A 23,546-nucleotide genomic window follows, 5' to 3' on the forward strand; every position below is an offset into this window, starting at 1 on the left:
TGTGATGAAATACCTTTTTATTTCCCAAGAGAAGCTCCTTAATCTCAAATTAATAGACACAGGGAATGCAAATCTCCTGGCCTTTCTCTTCAATTTTTGTTTTTTCAGTGGACAAACACCAGCAGAATCAGATTTCCAACTCCTGGAGATTGCCCGTAGGCTGGAGATGTACGGGATCCGGTTGCACCCAGCTAAGGACAGGGAAGGTACTAAGATCAACCTGGCTGTTGCAAACACAGGAATTCTAGTGTTTCAGGTAAGAGCATTTAGAACACAGCTCAGTTCCCATGGTGATGGGGAGATAAGAGTTGGCCTTTCAACTCTGATTCTGTGCTGGGTGGTCCAAGCTAAGACCTCTGACAGTTATTTTTAGGTGAATAGGGAAAAACTAACCTTATCTCAGGTCTTCTGTTTCTTTCCAGGCATTCAACTTCCAGATTCTATCAATTCACCGTGAAAGATTTGTTTGCATTTATTCACTTTGTAGGATCATAGAAATCTATATCTTTCCATAGACCTATGCTTACAACATGTATAATGAGATCAGGATTTTAGATTCCAAAATAACCTTTTTCACACTTTTCTTTAAACCTAATTTGTGTTTTACATAAGCTTATTTTGGATTAGATTTACCTAACTTAAAAAGAAAAATATAGTATGCACTTGTAAGATGTAGCTCTTTCATAAGTTTATAAGAGCCATGTCTGTACTGCAGTAATTTTGCAGCAAAACACATACTGCACTTAGATGGATCCTACCTATGTTTTTCTTAAGGACATATGATTTTCTGCAGTCTGAAATGTTGCTTGACATACAATAAAATGCACATATCCAAAGTGTACCATTTGTAAGTTCGTATATATGTATATCCTGTGAAACCATTGATGAAATCAAGATAATGAACATATTTACCAACCTCTCAGATTATCTCAAGGCTTTTCTTTTAAACAAAGGTAAATAATCTGTGCTTTGGTTTCAAATGGGTGTGAAGAAAGCATCTGCCTTTCTCATGCGATAGAGTCAGATTTCAACCAGTTTTGAAGGTGTAAGTGTGTGTATGAACTAAAACTTATTTTAACTCTGCCAGATTTGGTTACATTCCCCCCTTCTTATTTTACCAAAATAGGTTGTGATTCTCTCCTCGTATATCAGATGTTTATGATGGACGCTAATTATCACAGAACTGTGTCCCAAGAAAAGAGCTCAAGTTGGGTTTCACATGGGATAGTAGGGAGCGATGTGTTGAAAGCAGTGTGGTATTTAAGGAGGTGACTCCTCCTAAAAGTGTTGAACCTGCAGAAATAATGCAGGAGTATCTGATGAAAAAACAAACAATAAACTAGGTGTAGTTCTCAGTAGTACCATTAAATTTCAAAACTAAAACGCTTAAACATTTCTAAAAATCATAGAGGGGGAAAAGAGGTGCCTCATAACTGAATTAATTTGCTTTGATTGTGTTTGATACAATCTAAATATTGAGAATTGCTCAGTAATTTAATCACATGCAAAAGCTTAGAATTAATCTTCTTATCGGTGCCTAATTGCTTCATTCTTAACCAACTTAAATAAATGGTCCTGGTGTTCAAATGGGCTCCAAAGGAATGCTATTTTCACTTGATATGATAGGACACATAGGAGCTGTTGTCTGGCAACTCCTGCCTGTTTCTCCCCGACTTCCCACATGGCTATCAAAGATGAGGATGTCCGTTCTAGACACTGTTCTCTGGCCTAGAAGATACAAGGAAGGTGGGGCTCTTTCCCAGGTCCTGATTGTGCTGTTGGAATCCAAATGGACATGGGAGCCAGGCCATGTGGACAAAAGGATCATTGTTAACCTGCAGTGTTGCTTCTCTGTTGCTAACCTATGGTGTTGCAACTGCTGGTTAAGACACGTGCTCAGGAATATCATTCTGCCATTCAGTGTGTGATTTTGGCCCACTTAAAATATATCCATGCTGCAGATTCCACATCTGTAAAGTGAAGATAAGAAAGCCATCTCATGGGCTTTTGTGTCAGGTTTGAAAAGATCTGTAAGTTCCTTAGGCCAGTGCCTGGCATGCTCGAAGTGATGATTGCTAATTATTGTGGTGGTTGTCATGGTTTTTATTTTTATTTATCTTTCTTATTATCATTCCCTTGACCAGCCTCTTTCTCCCCTGGAGGCAGACTTAGTTGGAATGCCCGGTCATGTAATTAGTGAGAAATAATCATCTAGGAACTGGCATCACCCCCACAGATGCAGATCCTGTGAATTCTCCAGCAAAACACATTCTTACGGAGCCATCAAACATCAGTCCTCCTTGCTGTTCCCCATAAGCAACACAAACCAACTCCCATCTAGCTCCCATTTTCTGGCTCACTGGGTTGATACCTTTCTCCTTAGGGCTTCACGAAGATCAACGCCTTCAACTGGGCAAAGGTGCGGAAGCTGAGCTTCAAGAGGAAGCGTTTTCTCATCAAGCTCCGCCCAGACGCAAATGTAAGTGGCTCCCAAAAGAGGGGGAGACCTGCTGATCCTGCCTTGTGAGCCCTTGGGATGGAATGGGCCAAGTTAGAGCATAGGCTGAAACTAACCAATAGCCATTCAGGTGTCCAAGTGTCTTACAGAGAGATGGTAATGCCACAGCTGTTACTCTCAGTAGACAGAAGGTAAAGGATAGGTAGCACAGATGTGTGCCTGAGGAGAGGGTCACTACCTATGCAAACACCAGCAGCTTCTCCCCCACCCCCACAAACAACCTGAGCTCTGCAGTTGCTGTGTCTCCAGTTTCTGGGCCACCTTGAGACCCTATTCAGCATTCTGCCATATTCCAGGCATATCCCTGCCCACACAGCAGCAGTCCAAACTCTTGACTGCCTGCTGTTATCCCAAACTTCTGACAGTACATTCTCACAAACTAGGCAAGTCCACTTCCCACAGAAACTCTACAGATGTTGCTTATACTGGGGCTTGGTCAGAGAAAGAAGAACAACATATTCTTCAGCTGGAAATAGCGGTGGAGCAAATGGATAATATATCACTGATGTCCCCAGCCAGTACTTGGGAGAACTTTTTCCTGTGGAAAAAAGATTGTAAATGGAAGTCTAGGCTTATAGTTTAGCTACAGTATGGTTTAAATAGGCTTTTATGGCCTGACCTCCGAAGCAGACACCCATTATAAGTTGTTTTCCATGGGAAAATGCATTTTGTTTTCCAAAAGCCTGATTTACGCATGAAAAATTACAGTACAACTTCTTTGTAAGTTGAGACTGCACTACCCAGAACTGTGAGATCCCCCAAATAGTCGGAACGGCTAGGAATGTTAAAGACTGCAGTAATTTTTGTTTATATAATATGGCCCCATAAATGGGGGGCATTCCATCTCGGAATAGAAAATTACCATGTCCTCTTTCCAAAATCAAAGGACATGAGTTTTTCAGTCTTGAGTGGTACTTTTGTGCTCCAGAAAGAAAAAAAAAATTCTTCCTGTCTGGTCACTGGGGCCACCTGGGGGCTTGAGCCATCTGATTTTTGATAGAGAATAGTCTTGCGACCAATATTTAAAGTTGGCATGAACCATGAGGGAGAAAACAGAAAGAATTGTGTTTCAGTTATTTTAAGGAGGCAAAAAAGGAATTTCAGTACTGGGATTTTTTTAAGGAAATGTAAGCCAAGTAAACATAATTTATTTATGAATTTTGTCAAAAGAAATATTATGATTTTTACTCAGTTCCCCTGGGTTGTTAGTTTCTTTAAGGAATTCTGTGGAGAATAAAATATTTGAATGATAATTATATTTTGTCATTAGGAACAACTATATTCTACTAAATATGTGAATTTATGGTCATGCTATAATAAAATATACAATTGAAATTTTATTGCACAAATTTTTTTCTGTCTCTTTTCTCCGTTTTCAACCCAGTGTCCATGGATAATGGATAAAAACCAAAATGGTATTTTCTCTTTTTAGAGCTCATTCCAGGATACCTTGGAATTCCTAATGGCCAGTCGGGATTTTTGCAAGTCCTTCTGGAAAATCTGTGTTGAACATCATGCCTTTTTTAGACTTTTTGAAGAGCCCAAACCAAAGCCAAAGCCTGTTCTCTTTAGTCGAGGGTCATCATTTCGGTTCAGGTGAGTATTCTGCTTCATACCTCTCAGTGTGCCATGTGAACATCTTTCCCTGAGACTTTCCTTGTGCTATTACTTATTGCAGCTGCTGTGCTATTCAGCAGAGAGATAAGGTCAGAGCCAGTCTCCAGGAGCTGATGGGATTTTGCTTGGTCATCCATCAGGCTCCTTGGCAGACCCTTGCAGAGCACTGTTTGAATGTCAGCGAGGCAGGAGGCTATCTACCTCTAATAAACTCTTAATGAGACTCTCTAATTCAGAAAGGATTTCCTTTTTCTGGAGAAGCAAAACTCTCTTGTTAACATTTGGTATAGCTTCATAAAATGCTATATAGGCTTGCCTATCATTGGGTCACTTTTTCACTCATTCTTTTAACACTTTGAGTTATCTTCTGCATGCCAAATACTCTTCTAGCCATTGGGGACATATGATGAACAAAATTATCCCTGCCTTCTCTAAGCATACAGACTCAGGATGTTTGCATAAATACCAAATATAGAATTAAGTGGTTTAGTTAACTGAACATTTTCTTTTATTTATAAAGGAAATATCAAGAGGTGAACTAAACATGAAAACACAGTTTTTCTTAGTCTGCTTTTACTGCTGACTAACTAGGAAAACCCACATATGTCCACATTCATGGAAGGGAAGTAAAGATGATGGAGTGTTGTGTTGTGTGTTTAAATGAGAATGCCTTGTGTCTTCCCTTTTCTCTCATGGTCTTCATTTTAGCGGTCGGACTCAGAAGCAGGTTCTCGACTATGTTAAAGAAGGAGGACATAAGAAAGTGCAGTTTGAAAGGTAAGAGGAACTTCCATGCTACTTCTCATATGAGAGGAGTCAAGTCATTCTCTCCAGGTAACAGCACAATTGCTGCAAGGTAGCGCTTCACCCAGGCTTGGTGAGTTAGAGAATCACTGTTTCATAATCACCTTGGCCAGCTTGGACAGTTTAGTGTTAGACAGGAACATTGGTGAGCCCAGGGCATTCACTGAAGGGGAAGAAGAGGTAAAGAAAATGGACTGAGAGAAACAAGTAAGGAAGAAGAGAAAGAAGCCAGCCGAAGGCAGAGAGGAAAAAGGAATAGATTACAGTGGGGATACAGTGCAATAAAACTTATTCATTGGTGAGTCCTAAAATATTGTGGGGTTTGAAAGTATTTTTAATTAAAGTTTGAAGGAGAAGAAGGTGGATTTATTTTTGTTCTTGTTAGCAAATATTTATTGCTCACATGATGTACCAGGAAGTGTTCCAAGCTCTCTTCTATATTAACTCATAGTCTCCATACCAAACCTGTGAGGCCCATGCTATCTTATTCCCTTTTCAAAGATGTAGACACTAAAGCTCAAAGAGTTTGAGTAACAAGCCCAGGTCTCCAAGCTGGTGGGCAGCCTCTGGTCGGCTGGCTCTGGAGCCCACTGCCCTTAAGTATTGCACTGCCTTCCAGAGAGAGAGAAGCAGAGAACCCAGAGGGACTAAGGCCCAAGGGTAAAGGGGTGAGTGATGGTGCTCCAAAGTCTGTTTAGTGCATGTGTTTTTAAATCTTTTTCTTTTTTCATTTTAATACACTTAAAAATTACAGTAAGGTACACAGAATACAGCAAACACCCATATTCTACTACTTAGAATTAACATTTTAACATATCTATTCCTGGAGTTCTTTTTCTTCTTCTCTTATCTGTAGCTATTGTTACAAGTGTGACCTTCTTACCAACAGCCTTCTTATTTCCCTTCTCCCCTCCCCAGAGGCAACAGCTGGCTAATTCATGTTACTCTGTTACACAACTTCATGCACCCTCCAAAAAAACATGTAGAATATGTGCTTTTTTTTGTATAAGTGACATCATACTATCCATAATTCTGCATCTTGATTTTGAGATCTATGTCAAGTGTTTTATGATATCTGAGAGTATTACAGTTTATTTATCTGATTCCCTGTTGATAAGCTTCCAGGTTGTTTGGTGTTTTGCTTTTGCTGCAACAGACTTGCTGCTGTGACCATCCTTGTGTATTTCTCCTGATGTAGGTCTGGGATCCTTTCTCCCTCCCTGTACCCAGAAATGTAATATTCAGAAGGTTATTTGCATGCTTACCTTGATATAACAAGCAGCATAATTTCCTTGTACAATCCACAATTAATCTTTTGAAGATCATAGAAGTGGTCCAGTTTGCTTCTCTGATTCAGTCTGTGTGTTGCAGAGCTTTTGAGGATTGATTTGGAGTATTTTGAAGAAAAGTTGGCTGTACATTGGAATTTAATGTTTATAATGTTTCATGCCATTTGCATACCTGAAAACTTTCTAATGCTTGTTCACTGGAGAGGAGAGGACAGACAGACAAAGGAAGGGGAACTATAAGGAGAGGTATTAGTGTCATTAAAGCCAGTTTCTTCTACTGTTGAGTCTATAAATTTATTCACAGGGCAGATCTTTCCCTCTGAACTTAATACTGTGAAAGAGTTAGCTGATTAGTAGTAAATGCCTCTTTTATAGAACTGATCTAGAAAATCCTTACCCCAAAAGCACGAATTGATTTCATTAGACCATAGCTAGTAGTTCAGAGCATATGTGGGCCCACTAACTTCTTCCTCCCAGTAACTTTTCCCATAACTGGACAGTTAGTGCTCCATTGTTGGGCTCCTAACCGCTTGTGCCCCTCAAACAGAAACCAGGGATTGCAGAGAATTTTCTTAAGGTTTAAGTAATCCTGGAATCTACAGGAGTTATGGAAAAGGTGACTGGGTCTGTTTCCAGGGAGCATTTATACAAACTATTTTGGGTACCTTCATTTTTGAGTAAGTGCTTAATGCTGTTATTTTTCATTAAGGAAAAAAAAAACACAACTTACCTAACTTCAGCTGTCTTATGTGTTTTCTCCAAGGAAACACAGCAAGATTCATTCCTTCAGAAGCCTTGCAGTGCAGCCTATGGAGCCGAATTCAGAAGTGCCAAAACAAGTCAGTATTGGTGATACACTGCTATAGCTCTGTTTTTTGCCAGACTTCGTCTGCTGAGTTCTGTGTTTCATAGCATGCTTTCTCAAGTGTTCCACCCTTCACCTTCGGAAGTGTTTCACAGAGGAGAGTCCAGCTATGTGTCCCGACTTTGAGCAGACACATCCTCTGTCCATTGCACACCCCTCTCCTGAGCTCAGTGGCCCTGGAGTGTGTCCTTTTCAGCTGACTTCCTATCCTCCCTCCCATGCTTGTGCTGTGGAGAAGTTCACTCTGCTGGCTTTAACTCAGCAGAAGGGTGAACCTTCCATGAGAGCCAGTAGGGCAAAGTCCATCCTCCAGTTAATGCATACACTTGTATGAAGAGATCAGAACCTGTTTTGCAACTGATGGATATAGCTCCCCTTTGGTTCCAGGGTCAGAACCTTTCTCTGGCAGTGGACTGGATGGTGAGCTCCCAGGGCTCATGTTACAGGGCAATGACCACAGTTGGCAACAGACATTATCACTCTTCCTCTAAGGGTGGCAAGAGCTCACTTTCCCTGGAGTTGGTCTCTAGGTGAGTTTTCAGGGTTTTCTCTACAAGAGAATAAGAACATTGTTGGGAAAAAACATGAAGGAGATTTCACTGTGTGAATCCAAAAAGATTCACATCTGTGAATCTTGTTCATTCTAGTCGTAGAATATAAACAAAGAAGTGTTTTGTCATTTGTCTGAAATACTCGTCAACTTGCCTTCTGGGGTGAAGTGTTTTCTTTTGCCCCTGCTCTCCCTCCCTCAGGAAGCCAGTGACCTTCCTGAGGAACTCATTCCATAGACACTTTGGAAAGCCAGTATGAGACTGTGGGTCCTAGAAAGCAGAGGCACTGCCTGATGTGTGCTGCTAGGGACCCTGCACTGTCAGTTTCCATACCCTGAAAGAGCTTTCTGGATGCCAACCAAACGCACTCAGGAGGGCCTGCTTCCTATCTGAGTGCTCTGTCCTAATACTGTGGAGGCAGCCTTTATTTGGTGATACTTACAGGCTGCTTGAAGCTTAAAGAGGAGTTAATAAACTAAACTCTGACATCTTGTTCTTTTTTTTCCAGCTCTGGTGTAACATTCTGCCTTTTCTCTCTTGTTCCCTCATCCTTTTCTTGCCCGCACCCCACCCAGGCTCAGCAGAGAGCCAGCCTTACACTTGGAGAAGGTGCTGAATCCCCAGGTGGCCAGAGCTGCCAGCAAAGAAAGGAACTGGAAGATTCCATCAACAAGTGTGGGCCATGCCAAAACCCTGCTCTGCAGAAAAGCCCAGTGGGTAACAAGAAGGCTGATGGAGGCGTGAAGGAAACAACAGAGGAAGAGGAGGAGGTCGTTAAGGATAGAACCCAGCAGAGTAAACCTCAGCCCCTGCAGCCAAGCACAGGTCCAGCATCCAGAGCTGCTAGAGGCAGCAGCACTTCTATTCCTTTCATTGACTGCAGTGATGTAGATAGTGAATACGATCTTCTCAGGGAACAAACATCCCAGTCACGGTCCCAAACAAATGACAATTATGAGGGTGATTTGACCAGTGGTGTTTATCTGCTCTCCAGGGATGAGAGGCAAATAGAAGCTAGGCACAGGGCTTCCCCTCACTCTGTGAATTCCTCCCGGCCTCCTTCCAGAGAATTCCTTGATGACGATTCAGCAGACATCACCTTTGATATGAGTGGGAGCCCCCGTCTCCCAAGGCATAGCTCTCTGATAGATGAGATGTTCAGGGGCTCAGGCAGTCACAGTCCCCTGGCCACACCACTGTCTTCCAGCAGCAGAAGTTCAAGTCCAAATAACAGTTGGGACAGGATTGGGTCTCAAGGCTATGTTTCCGAAAACAGATGTGACCTTACAGAGAAAAGAATAGGAGAAGATACTCTCCCGGGTGAGGGTCCTTGTTATGAAAACTGTTCCCCCATCCTGCAAAGGTCATACTTACGAAATCTTCCCAGTAGATATAATAAGTCAGAGACAGACCCACTCATCCTTAGCCAGGTAGCATCAACCCCAGAGGCACTGGATAGGCTTTATGGCCATGAAGAGGGAAAATTGTCCAGCCTGGCTGGTTTAGAAGGTAGAATGCTGGCTAATGGGACACCTCTCCTGGGTCCCACCTCAAAGGTCCCCATCATGCAGACAGGGTGTGCCTGTAGCATGGTGGACCAGCTGGCACCCCTGCAAATGACCGAGGGCTCCACCAGCAGTGGGACTGAATCCAGTGATTCAGACTCTGAAATGGTGAGCCATTCAAGCCAGCCCCTCCTGTTTGGTAATGCAGCAGTACTGAGTCCCCCTCCCATGCTGAGAAATAAGAAGTCCTTGGGTGGCCTGCATGTGAGCGAGGAGCAAGAAAAGGATGAGTGAAGACACTGGAAGGCATGTCTTCAAGAGTCAGGAACCTGGAGTCATGAGGCCAGGGCTTCAGTGGAGAATATCTATTCTAATGACTCATTAATTTTTAAGAAACATTTGTTAGAGGAAGTTTTGAACAGGCACTTGTTTGGATAGGGCATGCCTGACTTCTAAAATCTTTCAGAAAAAGAAAACTTCACACAGTGGCTTGCTTTCCAAAAAAGCTGGTCAAGATAAATAGCAAGTCATGATAACATGTTATCAGGAGCTTGTTATCTTTCTAGTTGAAATCCTTCATTAGGAATCCGATGATGCCTATAGTGTATTATATTAATGTGGAAATTTTCTGTGTATGTTTAATTTTGTGTGCACATCACCCTCCCATTTTTGAAGTGCTTTGACCGAAGCGTCATTGAGATCCAGGAAGGTGTTGGTTTACTTTCCCCACTTCTTTAAAAGGTGGGCTGCTTTTCTGTGCCTCATAAAGTGAGGAACTGACAAAATTCAACGCCAAATGTAAGTTGGTTGTTAGTTTAGTTGTGCTGGTGAAATCTTGGCCAAGTGTAATGAATATTTTAGTCAGAAGAATTTGGAGTTATTTCTTTTTTCCTGACTTCATATAAAGTGATATAAGAGTTGTCAAATTTTCATGAACTGTAATTTTCATGGGAATGCTAATTTGGTTTGGATTTGCATTGGTGGATCAAGTGTTTCTGTTTTAAGAAGCTATAACTCTGGCTGTCAGAATCTCTTGGTGAATCAGAAATGCAGGAGAAAGTAAGCCCTTGCAGTAGGTACTTATCACCAGGAGGTTAGCAAATGAAATGTCTGCCTTTGAGTTGTGCGAAGTACAGAGAAGGAGTGTTTCCCAGTGTCATTGCCCTTGTTTGGTTTTTATGCACATTCTAAATATTCACTCTCTTGTGAAGGGTGTATTTTCTTGGGAAGTGACTTCTGATGTTTCTCTGTGCAGGAAGAAAGATGTGTGAGTAGTGAGGAGTCTGATTTCTTTTTAAATCTTGTCCACCTGTGCTAGTGCCTTTCACCCAGCATTCCTGATTTTTAGATAGAAGAGAGTCTGGTTTCAACTTGCATTGTTTCTCAGCCTTAGCATCATATTTTAAAATTAGTAATGCCTGAGTCTAGACCTTGACTCTAGAAATTTTTATCTAATTGGTCTGGGGTGCCTCTTGGGCCTCCAGATGGCTCTGTTAGGTAGCTGAGGGTCACTTCTCAGCCTTCTAGAACCAGTGGAATACATTTAAAATGTTAGCTGAATTTTTGGCATGTTTGCAGATTAAGAAAAACATTACAAATGAAATTCTTTTTTTTTTCATGCCTGTTATTTGGAACTTTTCAATCTTTGATACTTTTATATAAAGATGAATTATAGAATCAAATATTTACATTCTACATAACTACAAAATTATTGAAAAGAGTTATAAGACGACTATGTCCCTGATGTGCTGCCACACCAGTGGCCTTACTAAACTTACCACATGACTCTCAGAGCGAAAGAGCTGAACCTGTTTGGGAGGCTGAGTAAAATTTGGCAGTGGCGTACCACAGAGAGCAGTATTGACTGACCTTGTGGTTCACAAGTGACTGTTGGTCCATGCGCATGTCAAGAATTTGGTTTTAAAGATTCTGAGAACTTAATCCATTTGTATACAAACTTTTGTTTTTTCTTCCTAATCATTTGATTCAATGCATGATTCATGAATTAAATTGATTAGTGGATAGTTTGAAAGGTGTTCATTGAAGTAACTTGTATATGTCTTGCTTTAGATTTATATATTTAACAGAGTCACAGAATTTTAAAACTAGAAGGGATAACCTAGGGCAAATTTTCATTTTCTGGATGTGAAACCTTGTTCAGATGAAGTTAAGAAACTTCACTTAGTCACACAGCTAGTGTGACAAAGCTCAAATTAGAACCTGCCTCTAGATTTCAGCTTTTCACTTTATGTGACATCTTGATGTTTTTGAGTCAATATTTTAATTTTTGAAAATCTTGTATGGGTTAATAATTAAAATAATGTGGAGGCGAATCATGTAGATTTAGGTAATTATAGTTTATACTAGGTAGGAAGAACTACTGCTTTTTATATCATGCAGTTTTTGCAGGTATAACATATTTCTGCATATTCTGTTTTGGACTTAGAAAAAGATATCAACTTACTATATAAAAATCTAGTTAAATGTGGGTTAAGCAGAGTCATATTTGCAACCCTGTGATTTATTTATGAATGTGATTTGTTAAAATGAGGTGTTTTTTTTTCCTCTAATTATACAGCAGTCTGATAATGAAATGTGAATGAGTAATAGGTATTAACTTACTCATCATATGGTGCAAATGTAAACCTCCAAAGCAAAACGGGCGCCAATAGCTTGTTTTGCTTTTTCCTAAAGAAGTGATTTTATCTAAAACGTTTTAAAAGCAGCTGATCAATGGTGGAGTGCTCGGTTCTATACTAAATAGATTTTCCACTTCCAGGGTTGCTCATAGAGTTCTTCTGAGGTTGGTTTGGTACCAGCCAAGCAACTCAATTTCTGCCTCTTGGCCAATATTTATGAAAGCAACAATCCCAGTGTGATTAGTGGTGCTTAAACGGAAGGGGGTGAAGTTTGTTCAAAAGCCAACCCTTAAGTGCTGAGAATATTCACTAATTTCCTCTGGAGGATCTTGCCCTGCACTAATAGATTCCAGACACTGGTGGGAGAGTAAAAACATAAGCATTCTTTGAGCCTGGTAGAGCCAGTTCACTGAGGTGATATGGTCTCTCACTGTGTGTAGATCAAGGAAAGCCAACAGTCTCCAGCATCCCACCTTCCGTGCCCCCTACCTTTTGTGTGACTCTGGTCCCCAGGTCTTTCCCTGGCCCCCAAAATCACACTCCGTGGCATAAGGAGGACATGCACATGCATAAAGTTGACATAAGAGTGCAGGAAGATGGGGGTGGGAGGGAGTGAAGAATGGACAACAGAGGTTAGAAACCTGTGAATTCTTTCAGATTTTTAAAAGGTTTTCCAAGACTTGTCAATGAATTTTTCTAAAACAATAGCTAGTGAAGAGGTCTCCTGAGTCAACAGGGTACCCAGGTCTTCACTTAATAGCTACTCTCTGAAATGATATTGTAAGGCCTTGAATGGAAAACAAACCATACATAAAAACAAATCTTCAAGCCACTGAGGGCTACTCCAGGGCCTCCCTACATTAATATCTTTGATTAGATGGTACTTCAAAATATGTAAATTGTAGAGCCTTTTGTGGTTGATTGTGCTGCTGTTTGTTCAGGGCAAAATAAAAATGCAAGACACTATTTTAGCATGAAGAAATGCATTTAACAAGTTCCAGAACTTAAAATGAATTGCTCCAGCTCATTTTAACAGTCATCTGTATGCCATTGATGCTATTTTATTAGACATTTAAAGAAATTCTGTGGGCCAGATTCTTACCCACATAATGTGATTCATATTTGGGAATTTCTCACAGCTTTATCTCACCAAATTGTTCTGTGTGGCCTGCACTTAAAATATGAATAATTCCAATTTTATTCTCAAGAAATTCTTTAAAGATTCAAGCCACACAATGCTTAAAAAAAAAAAAAAGCTATGCCTGCAAAACTAAAATACAGTGTGAGTCTCATGAAATTTCCACCAAGTATACAAAATCCAGTTTGTCCTGTTGAATCAGAAACTTAGCTTGCATTATTAGCTCTGGATTCATTTTGATTGTGTTGCAAAACAGTTTCTAAAAGAAGAAAAAACTAAAATATTAAACTGCCTTTTAAAATTGTGTTAAAAAATATTGGGAATGTGCATACAGCTTTCTCTTTGATATCTATAATCAGTGTTCCCATGCTTTTAATCAACGTTTCCCACTTAAATTGTTATTTCATATTTCAACAGACTAGGTTTGGTGCAGCTGTAGTCATTAGTGAGTAAATGTGCTACTGCTAAGCCCAGCCTTAAATCAAGAGGATTAAGAAAAACCTTCATCTTTAGGCTTACTTTGAATTTGTTGCTTCTATCTCAATCACTCTTCCTTATGTAGGTCCTTATTCTTATTAGTCAGAATTTAAAGAGACCTCAGAGTTGCCTTCCCAAGAAGGCTCTTTTTTCTAGATCTTCTCCTTTGTAGTACATAAACATTCCTCTTCTGATAGTGATGAGCTTAGTTACCCTGAGGCTGGCCTACCTCTAGTTTCATAAGATGAGTCTGTTTTATTTCTGCAAATTTTATAAATCAAACTGAAAAAAGAGTCTTTCTGTGCAATAGAGTAAGCCTCTTTGAACGTGAAAGAAGTGAACATTTCAAAATAATCCTTTGCAGGTAGGTCTGTGATGAGGTTGACATTCCACCGTGTTAGCCAAATCTGTAAGATCAGATGGAAGGAAAGGTACTAGTATATGAATTTAGACCAGCAGTAAGATTAAAGAACTTTACTCTGATGATGTTACAGAATTCACTGGTGCTGCTTTTTCCTTGTTAGTTCAATTTCATCTGTTTCTGTTTAATTGAATGAAACAATAAAGAGAAACAGAGGCTCTAGTTTACATTTGTGCATACCTCTAACACTAGTTGCTGGTATTTAAAATTAAGCCATGACTTTTAGATCAAAATAAGCATGCCACTTAATGTAACAGTTCCCTTTTTATTAAAAACAGTAATAATGAAAAAAATCCATGGTGATTTGGCCTAGTGTTGTAGGCATCAAAGATTAAAAGTGGCCTGGTTGCCACATGTTTGGATGCATGATGGAAAAGGGCTGCTTATTGTTTTCTTGTGTTATAATCTAGAGATTTTCAAGTATTTGCCCTATGAAAAAAAGTTGCAAATGCTCATTTGTATGCCCTATAAACGTTTGGGAGGAGGTGGGCAGAGTCTTATTTTGAAAAGAAAGTTCTTCATAAAATAGCATATAGATTCAAAAATCATAGATGAAACATCTAGCATGAGGAACTTTTTTTATTTTCCAGTGAAAGCAATTGAACACCCTGGTAGAAGCTAGGGAAAAATTTAAAAATCATTTCCTGAAAGCATTACAAATCAAATAGACTCTGATTTGTTGAGGATCATTTTACTGTGGATCAACTGAATGACGCAGCCTTCACAGCTTAGCCTGGAAACTACCTTCAGTAGCATCTTGGCCCTTGGCATATGGTTATAACTTCCAGTGGAAGGTAGCTCATTTGCATCTTCATGTGGGTTCCGGGTCAGGTTACTCTAATATGTCTTTATATTTGAAAGCAGAGAGAATTAAAAATCAGCTGTTGACATGCGATATCTGCAAGACTAATGCTATTGTTGCAATCATGGAAATGGTACTGAAGATACTTGAGCTTGCTACTGGGGCTTGGGGCAACAATTTCAGAGTTGAAGAGTAGAAATCACTGCAAAATGCAACACAAACCAAGGGCATTAAGGAAGGAAGGAGGTGTGTGTGGTAAAAAGCATCAAACAGTGATTAACTCTACTTTTGAATTGGAGATGGAGGAGGTAGTGGGGGATATGGAGGCCATGCTCCTGCTTTATTATAGATTTGGGTTATTCACTGGCTCTTAACCAGGAAACAGTAGAAGTGTCATTTTGGAGCCTGCAGTGGTGTGGTGATAGACCTTTCATAACTCATGGGTGGGCTTTCTGGGTCATGAAAGTGGATTAACAACTGCTTTTTCCTGGACCTCAAAGTTCCTTTGTAAGAGTCAAGTCATTTGTCACTCTGCCTGCAGTGGTATATAGAAAGACCGAAGGTGACAGGTTTTCCTTAGTCAAGAACACACACCTGCTGCTCTCTCCACATGCACCTCAATGGCCAATGGATTCAATCCCTTATGCTCCACCCCCTTTCTGCCTGGAAAGCTGCAATGAAAACCTAACTAACCAGATCACACAAGCTTGGCCTATATTATTAATCCAATTCTCTTCTGTTTTCTCTGTGTGGATATTTAATACTATAGATAAAATATTTTATTAAAAATTTCTAATACACCAAGTTAATTTTAAAATAGAAAAGGCTGGGGACTTCATTCTCATTTTTGTCATTTGTTTAATAAATTTAAGACAACATTTTTCTGTTATTCCATTATATGCACTGTTTTGTCAGCATGTACCTATCTTAGAGAAAAAGCTTTTTTTTTTTTCCAATGTTCTGTCTTTATCCTCAAAGCATGGTATACCTTCTGTTCCTTGCATTGTTGGAGCACTGTCTGATGTCTTTTTTTTTCCTCCCTCCACTGGTGAATACCAATTTGTACTTGTAATACCTGTTTCCTCCAGAATACAGTGATCCTGTTCACTAAACAGCAATCTTTAACACTGGGTGGTACCATATTTCACTAAGGGTGGGGAAATAGAAGTGAACAGAAGACTTCACTTTTCTCATTGCATCTTCTAATAAGCCTAAACTTTGTACTGTGTGTGCATAGGGGCGGGGGGGGGGCGGTTTTTGGAAGTGAGCAGAATCATTGTGGTTAGCAGAGAGTATCCAAGAAAACAGAGAGCATCTGTGATAGTAGCTTACATAGGGGAGCTCAGACAACTAACCAAAGAATTGGCTTCGTACTTTGGGAACATCTATTCAAGTGGGAATAGAGAACTTGACATTGTTTATATCTATAACAAAATTTAGTTGTGTATTTGCTTTCGAAGGAGTGTGGGAGTAAGTGTGGAGAAGACCTCACCCAGCTCAGCCCCACTTGGCTTCTCATGGCCAATAAGTTGTTTTTAGTTTTAATATGTACCCAAAATGTAGGCTTTCACAGATACTATCTGGCTCTGTCTTCTCTCCAGGCCTAAGGGTGCAGTATCTCAATAAAACATGGATTTACACCACCAGGAAGGTTGCCAGCTTCTCTAATAACAGTGAGCTTGGTAATTCTTTGAGCATGGAAGGCCAAACTTATGTAACAGTGTATATGCATAATATTAATATTTCTTAGTAACCTAAACTGAAGAGGCTTTCACTTGTCCTAAGAGGCATCTTGCTGTAAAAACTATCAATTGTAACTGTTCTTTCCTACTGATGGCTGAAGCTTTGCCCTAAATACAAGATGGTATTTTTCATTGGTATGAAGCACCGTGTTCCCTAGCCCAAAAACTGCCATCACTATGTTCAACAAAGGAGATTATCCTTTATCTTTCCCCATAAGTAAGAACAAGCTAGTACATTTGCTACCATTTTTCCATTGGTAGCATTTCTTTCTTTATTTTTCTGCAAGCAGCATCACTATTGCTTTTCTGAATTGCTTGATGGATGAATGGTGAAGTTGATATTTAGCTACTTATAAAACTTAAAGGAACTTGACTTAAGAAGCACTTATACATTACCTTCAACAACCTAAATTATCAGGAAGAGGACAACACCACTATGACTGGTAATGCTATAACCTGGTTTTTCTTGTGGAACCTTGTAATTTCAATAAAACTTTGTCAGATTTTTTTCACATATTCTATTGGGATGGGACCCAACTAAGTTATCAAAGTGAATCTGCCAGTTTTAGAGATGACCCATTATTCAACACAATACTGTGCTTTTTTTTTTTTTTTTTTTGATAAATGGCTTTCTAATGCAGACAGTCATCACATAGAGTTCATTGTATTTTCTTCTGGAGGGAGACTATGCATTTAAAAAAGAAACTTTTTAAAAAATAGGTGAAAATGTACACCTGTAATGTATGTGCCTTTGGAGCATGTTCTGGGTATATCGAGATAAAATCTCCTATCTTTTAGGACCAAGTAACAGGAATCAAATCATGATAAATGAGTAGAATTTAGAAGCATGCCAAATAAAGTTATTTATTTGAGGGAGAATTGAAGAATCAGCATACTCTTTTTTAAATTGCTTTTTAAAGATTTTATTTATTTATGTTTAGAGAGAGGGGAAAGGGAGGAGAAACAGAGGGAGAAAAAACATCGATGTTAGAGAAACATTGATCAGGTGTCTCCTGCATGCCCCCAACCAGGGACTTGGCCCACACCCTAGGCATGCGCCCCAACAAGGAATCGAAGCAGTGACCTTTCAGTTCGCGGGAGGACACCTAACCCACTGAGCCACACCAGTCAGGGCAGCATAGATACTTTTTAAATAAAAGTACTTTTTTAAATTTTGAAAAGAAGACTTGAGAAAGAGCTCAGTATTCTTATTTTCTTCAATGTTATTATTCTCAAATACTTAAATATTGTTTAACAAATCTGTAGGTTATTATTTTTAAAGTTAATGTCTAGTTTTTTAACAGGAAAAACATCTCAATTTAAAAAATGAAGATTACCAATTTATTGGCTAATTTAAAACACCAAATAGGTACAATTAAGTAGTAGAAAATCTCTTCTCCCAGACTTGTGTGAATTTGTTTTAAGCCTTTAATACAATCAGAGGCGGTACACGGTTCCTAGGCAGCTTGTACCTGATGCGAGAAGGGAACACAGGCAGGAGTTTGGCTTGCTGATCATAGACTGTGTTTCCACTGTTTATGTGCCACTGATGGAAAGATGGACAGGAGATGCTGCAGTGCTGGGTGATGCTGCAATGTCACCTTCCCCAAAGTCAGGAAAGGATAAGTATGAATATGTTTTACATTAAAAAGATAGGAAAGTTCAGCCTGTTTCTGGGGTGCTTCAATTTATGGATAAATTGAAATCCATAAATATCTCATTGCTAATTTGAAGTTCCATAATTGTTTGTGCCATGAGAATTTGAACAGTTAAAAAGATTTTAAAAAGCGATTACCAGAAATGCCTCCCTTGAGAGCAGTATTAGTGAAGGCATTTTCAGTCCATGGGGGTGACATAAACTCAGCCCTCTTGATACAGATGAATGATGGAGAGGAGGACATGGGGCAGGGGAGGAATCATCCAGAAGAAGTGAAGGATTTGAGAGATATTAACTGAAAATATAACTGAATGCCAAAAAAAAAAAAAATACCAGGCAATTTCTGGATATAAGAAAAATAATTTTTAAAAAGAATCAGTTTCCAGACTTTCAGGATTTTCTAATCTCTTCAAACTTCTTTTAATTGTCTAAATACCCAAGTGCTTTCTCAAAAGATCCCCCAGATTATTTACCCAGAGTCCCTTGCTGAAAGAAATTCCCTTGTCAATTTGTCACGGGGGCAAGGGGCAGGGAGACAATATCCAGGCGTTAATAAGTTCATTGAGTAACAATGAGATGCCTTCAAAGTGAGTGACAGACTGCAATGATTTGAACAGACTAAGTCAAGCAGACTCATTTTGTCTAGCTCTTTTTGTAAAATGGACTACTTTAGAGAAAATTGGTTACATGTAGTTCTAATAACTGTCACCTTAGATGCTTACTTTCCCTAAGACTCGGCTCTTCACTCTCACCTGAAGGCGGGCCCAACGTGGGCACCAGTTTGTACAGACCATCAATTATCACACACTGGCTCAAAGTCAGAAGAGAATTTTAGTTACTCATTAAGCTGCCAAATTCTACTAATTACCCTAGTCAGCCTATTTCATTGATTGCTGAATGGTAAATGAGCTAAATATTTTTGCTTGGACTCTGTCACCTATACGTTTTCAAAGCCTTGAGTAGTCTCTCTTGCAAGGGAAGAAGGGGGATCTTCTCCATGAATGCAGCTCAGATGAGCAACTTGGAACTTCTTTGGGACCCTTCCCTTCTTTAGAATTGCTCATAGAGTGCTAGAACAGGCTTCTTGGTATTTATTGATTTATTGGTTTAACAGTTTAAATACACCTATTACCCTGCCTTTCTTAGGCCCTGCAAACCAGTTGAAGTAGCTGCTCTGGAAATAGAAAAGGGCCACCCTAATTTGGTCATCCTCCAAAGCTGTGTTTTGTGCATGTAAAGTCAGTGATTACACATATAATTAGGCTACATGAGTGAATGAAGCAGGTTTTTACCCAACTACCTGTGCCTGACCCTGGGCTGTCCCTTACTCTACCTAGGAACACCAGTTGTCATGAATTTTACTTTCAGTGTCCCATTTTCTGACTCCTGTCTGTGATGTGGTCTGGTGGGGATTCTTCTAGATAGCTATCTCCTTTAAAATGGGTCCTGTCTTCTTGACAGGGTAGAGCCTTAGTCTGTTCACTCATTTTTTTTGCCTGCTCAGTCTACTAAATGGAAGTGTCCCTGGGGGAATGCACAAGGGCAACAGCTTTTAACCTTCAGAGAGTGCAAGTGGTTGTACTTGAATGTGTTCACTCTTACTTTCTCCCTCACTACATGGCAGTTGGTTTTTTACCTGCTGCTAGATGCTGTCCAGGGCTAATTGGTACTGTTTCCCTGCCCCAAACCTTGCTCTTCTTTCAAGCTAGCCTTTTAACTGATTTTTATTCTTGCCTTCAACTCTTTAAATGATGAGGCAGCTGCTTTTTCTATTCCATGTCCCTGCAAAATCAAGGCCCCAGCACATTCTCCCTTTAAACTATCTCACCTGATCTCACGCAAAATGTGAAAACTGAAGGTAAGCCCCCAAACTTTACCAGATAATGGTGGACAAGTAAAAAGAGACTCTCAAACAGCAATTCACAAATGCATGAAATGTTTCATCTCCAGACTGTCAGGATTTCTTTTTTCTAATTCTTATTTGTAGTGATAACATTTTTGTGATTTAAAAAAAAAAATAGTGTAGTACCTTGAAAAAACTGCAGTTCTAATTGTTGTCACTATTTCTATTTCATGAGTTCCGATTTTTTTGAACTTATTGTATTCAGTTGTGCACTAGTGTCAATAAAATTGACATTTGTGAAGCAATTTCTGGCTTTTTTCTCCGGATTTCACTGGGGCTGATGGTGTGTGGGGCAACTGGGTCTTTGTCTAACACCAGAATTTCATTTCAATAATTGTATATTAAAATGCCAGGATTTAAATGGAGGGATTTTTAAATGTGAACTTCTTTACTCTGCCTTTTCCTCACATTTTCTAATCTTGTTCTTCAAAGATCTTTGTACTAAACAATAGTCAGTGGGCAGGATGCATGCTTTCCATTGTTTTTTTGGGTGTGATGGCTTTTCACCCATGTGTTTGTGACACAGCTAGCTGATCAATCTGGGACTGGGTGGGGGCGGGTAGTGGTTTCTCCATGTGGTTCATTCATACTGGGATCAAGTTCACTGCCTTACTTTATTCTAGGCTGTCCTATCTTACAATTTCAAAGTAGATATGACAATCCAGAGGGAGAGGATAGATGTCAAGAAAATGGGGATATGCCTGAAACGTGGCACTTCACCTTTTTCTCCAAGATCCTTGATAGTGTGTGCAGTAACAACAAGCTGAAACTGTATATTGGAAAATGAAGAAATTATATACATTGTCTTTGCTTATAATGGTACTAGACAGGACTGTAGGCTGTTTTAACTTTGTTTACTCTGATACTATTTCTAGCAATTCTATATTAGGTAAAAACACTTAGGTTAGAGGTATATTTGAAATATCCTATTTAGCTTCCATGGTTTGACATACTGATATTTGCAAAATTATGTTGGCAATGAGTTTCATGTACACATCATCTCCTTTTGGCTGACTCATAATGGGTAATTATACATTCTATATTATTTAATGTGGTATCCTTTTCAGAGGAATAATTAATTACCTGTCACTTTTTGACTGATAAAAGGGACTTGGGGTAATGTAATAACCTCCAGCTTTGTATTTTTAAATTATCATCTTTGCATGTAAATGTGATGCTAGTATTTCTGTCCCAAACAGTGAGAGAGACATGGAGTGACATCACCAGGTATAACAAGTTTGCTTCTGTTCTTTGTCGAATGGGGAGTTAGCTGCTTTAGCTTTCTTTAGCTGTGGCCTGTTGTTATGAGATGTAGTCTCTCCTCGGTGTACCAATCATTTAGTTCTCTATTAGTATAGCTCTATTTTCTAGTCATTTCCCATGTCTCCCTGTAATATAGACACTGTGTCTTTCTTAAGTAATTCTTAGAAACTAAGACAGTAGTTAGGAGATGAAGAATCTATTTGGGGATACACTATGATTCTAACTTACTGTAATTATTCTCTAAGCAGAGTTCTCTACCTTATCATTAATTACATAACTAAGGCTTCACTGACTTACTCATACTATGGTATCTTTATTATTAAGGCAGCTGCAACTTAGGAAAAAAACTAGAAAATAATGAAGCATATCGTTTGCCACAGAGTCATCAAGATTCTAAACATTTAAAAAGGTGAAAATTATAAGTAGAAATCAGATCCTAGAAGAATTACTTTTTTTTTTTTAAACTTCTCATCCCCAAACAGGCTCCCTGACTGGTAGCCCTCACCTTTCAGAGCTGTCCATCAACTCTCAGGGAGGAGCTGTGCCCGCCAACTTGATCTTGTCTCCCAACCTGAGCCCAGATACCAAGCAGGCCTCCCCGTTGGTCAGCCCACTGCTGAACGACCAGCCATGCCCACGGACCGATGACGAAGAGGAGGGCCGCAGAAAGGTGTGGGAACTCATGCACAACAGCATGTTACTCTTTGTTTTAATTGGAGTAATATTCATAATGTAAAATCTGCCATTTAGCCATTTTTAAGGGTACAATTCAGTGACATTAAGTACATCTACGTCATATAACCATCATCACTATTTATTTCCAGAACTTTGGAACTCCACACCCATTAGCAATAATTCCCATTCCTTTCCCCCCACCCCAGCCCCTAGAAACCACCATTCTCCTTTCTGTCTCTGTGAATTTGACTACTCTAGATACCTCATATAAGTGGAATCCTAAAGTACTTGTCCCTTTCTGATTGGTCTGTTTCAACAGAATATCCTCAAGATTCATCCATATTGTAGCATGTGTCACAATTTTCTTCGTTTTTAAGGTTGAATAATATTCCACTGTGTGGATGTACCACATTTTGTCTATCCATTCATGAGTTGTTTCCTCCTTTTGGATATTGTAAATACTGTTGCTAGGAACATGGGTGTGTAAATATCTGTTCAAGTCTCTGCTTTCAGTGTTTCCTTGTATAGCCCCAGAAGTGGAATTGGGTACACTCTTCTGGGAAGCAAGCAAGGTGGCTAGCACTAAGGGAATTCCTTTTCCTTATTGTTTAAAGAGAAAACAGGCCCTGGCCAGATAGTTGAGTTGGTTAGAGTGTCATCTCAATATGCCAAGGTTGCAGGTTCAATCTCTGGTCAGGACACATAGAAGAATCAACCAATGAATGCATCAATAAGTGGAATAACAAATCAATGTGTCTTCCTCTCTCTCTCTCCCCTCCTTTCTTTCTTCTTTCCTTTCTCTCTCTATAAAATCAATAAAAACAAATAAAAATGACTGGCCTGATCTAGAATGGTACTGCCTGCCCACCTAACCAATGGACTCCAAAGAATTGAGTCACACTGGTATTACCAGCTGCTTTCACCCACATCCGTATATATAAGCCACACTTTGTAGTCCCACAAACAATGTGACTTCTATTTCCTGAACACCAATACCACCAGCCACTACACTTGGAACAAAAGCCACTAATGGTTTCTGTTTCACTTATTTCCTTGAAGATTTTTATCACTCTGATGTTTTACCAATTAATTAGATTTTCAGATGCCCAGTTTTGAATGAATAGTCCTCAGTAGTGGCTAACATACTCATTCGAGGCCTTTCACTGAGGGTAGTATTTGCATGGAAGGAAATACTCCTAGACTGTTTTCTTATTATGGAAACTTATTCTCTTCTCATACATAGTTCCTTTCACACAAAAAAGAATAAATAAGAGTTTAATTAGACTTGATACCAGCTAACAAAAGACAACAAGTTAGCAATGTGCAACTTTCTTATAAGCAAGATATTCTTAGAGACTCATATTAAAAAATTATGTCTCGTTTCTTTTTATGGACTTCACAGAGATTCCCAACTGACAAAGCGTACTTCATTGCTAAGGAGGTATCCACCACTGAGAGGACATATCTGAAGGATCTTGAAGTCATCACTTCGGTATGTGTAGCATTTCCTCTAAAGCATTAAATTACATAATTTATCTCAACTAATATTCAGCTTTAGGAGAGAAGCTGGATCTAATTGAAAGTTGGATTCTCTGACTTCAATTAACAGGAGTTTGGTCCAGAGTTATAGAAATTAAGACAGTAATAGTATATTTACTTTGGAATGTGCTCTATAAAAAT

The 23,546-nt window shown here is 39.4% G+C and overlaps 1 protein-coding gene across 1 annotated transcript in view; it reads left to right on the forward strand.

The window, feature by feature from the left end:
- FARP1 (FERM, ARH/RhoGEF and pleckstrin domain protein 1) overlaps positions 1 to 23,546 on the forward strand; it is a 400,915-nt gene that overhangs the window by 324,116 nt on the left and 53,253 nt on the right. The window contains exons 8-15 of the mRNA XM_054574324.1: positions 109 to 256; positions 2,384 to 2,479; positions 3,951 to 4,114; positions 4,844 to 4,912; positions 6,992 to 7,067; positions 8,220 to 8,469; positions 21,674 to 21,861; positions 23,269 to 23,358. Coding sequence (XP_054430299.1) covers positions 109 to 256; positions 2,384 to 2,479; positions 3,951 to 4,114; positions 4,844 to 4,912; positions 6,992 to 7,067; positions 8,220 to 8,469; positions 21,674 to 21,861; positions 23,269 to 23,358 — 1,081 coding nt within the window. The remainder of the gene's footprint in view (positions 1 to 108; positions 257 to 2,383; positions 2,480 to 3,950; positions 4,115 to 4,843; positions 4,913 to 6,991; positions 7,068 to 8,219; positions 8,470 to 21,673; positions 21,862 to 23,268; positions 23,359 to 23,546) is intronic.

Source organism: Pteronotus mesoamericanus, unplaced genomic scaffold, assembly GCF_021234165.1.
Source record: "Pteronotus mesoamericanus isolate MK-2021 breed Mesoamerican mustached bat unplaced genomic scaffold, CSHL_Meso_final contig_26, whole genome shotgun sequence".
In the NCBI taxonomy this organism is placed as follows: Eukaryota; Metazoa; Chordata; class Mammalia; order Chiroptera; family Mormoopidae; genus Pteronotus; species Pteronotus mesoamericanus.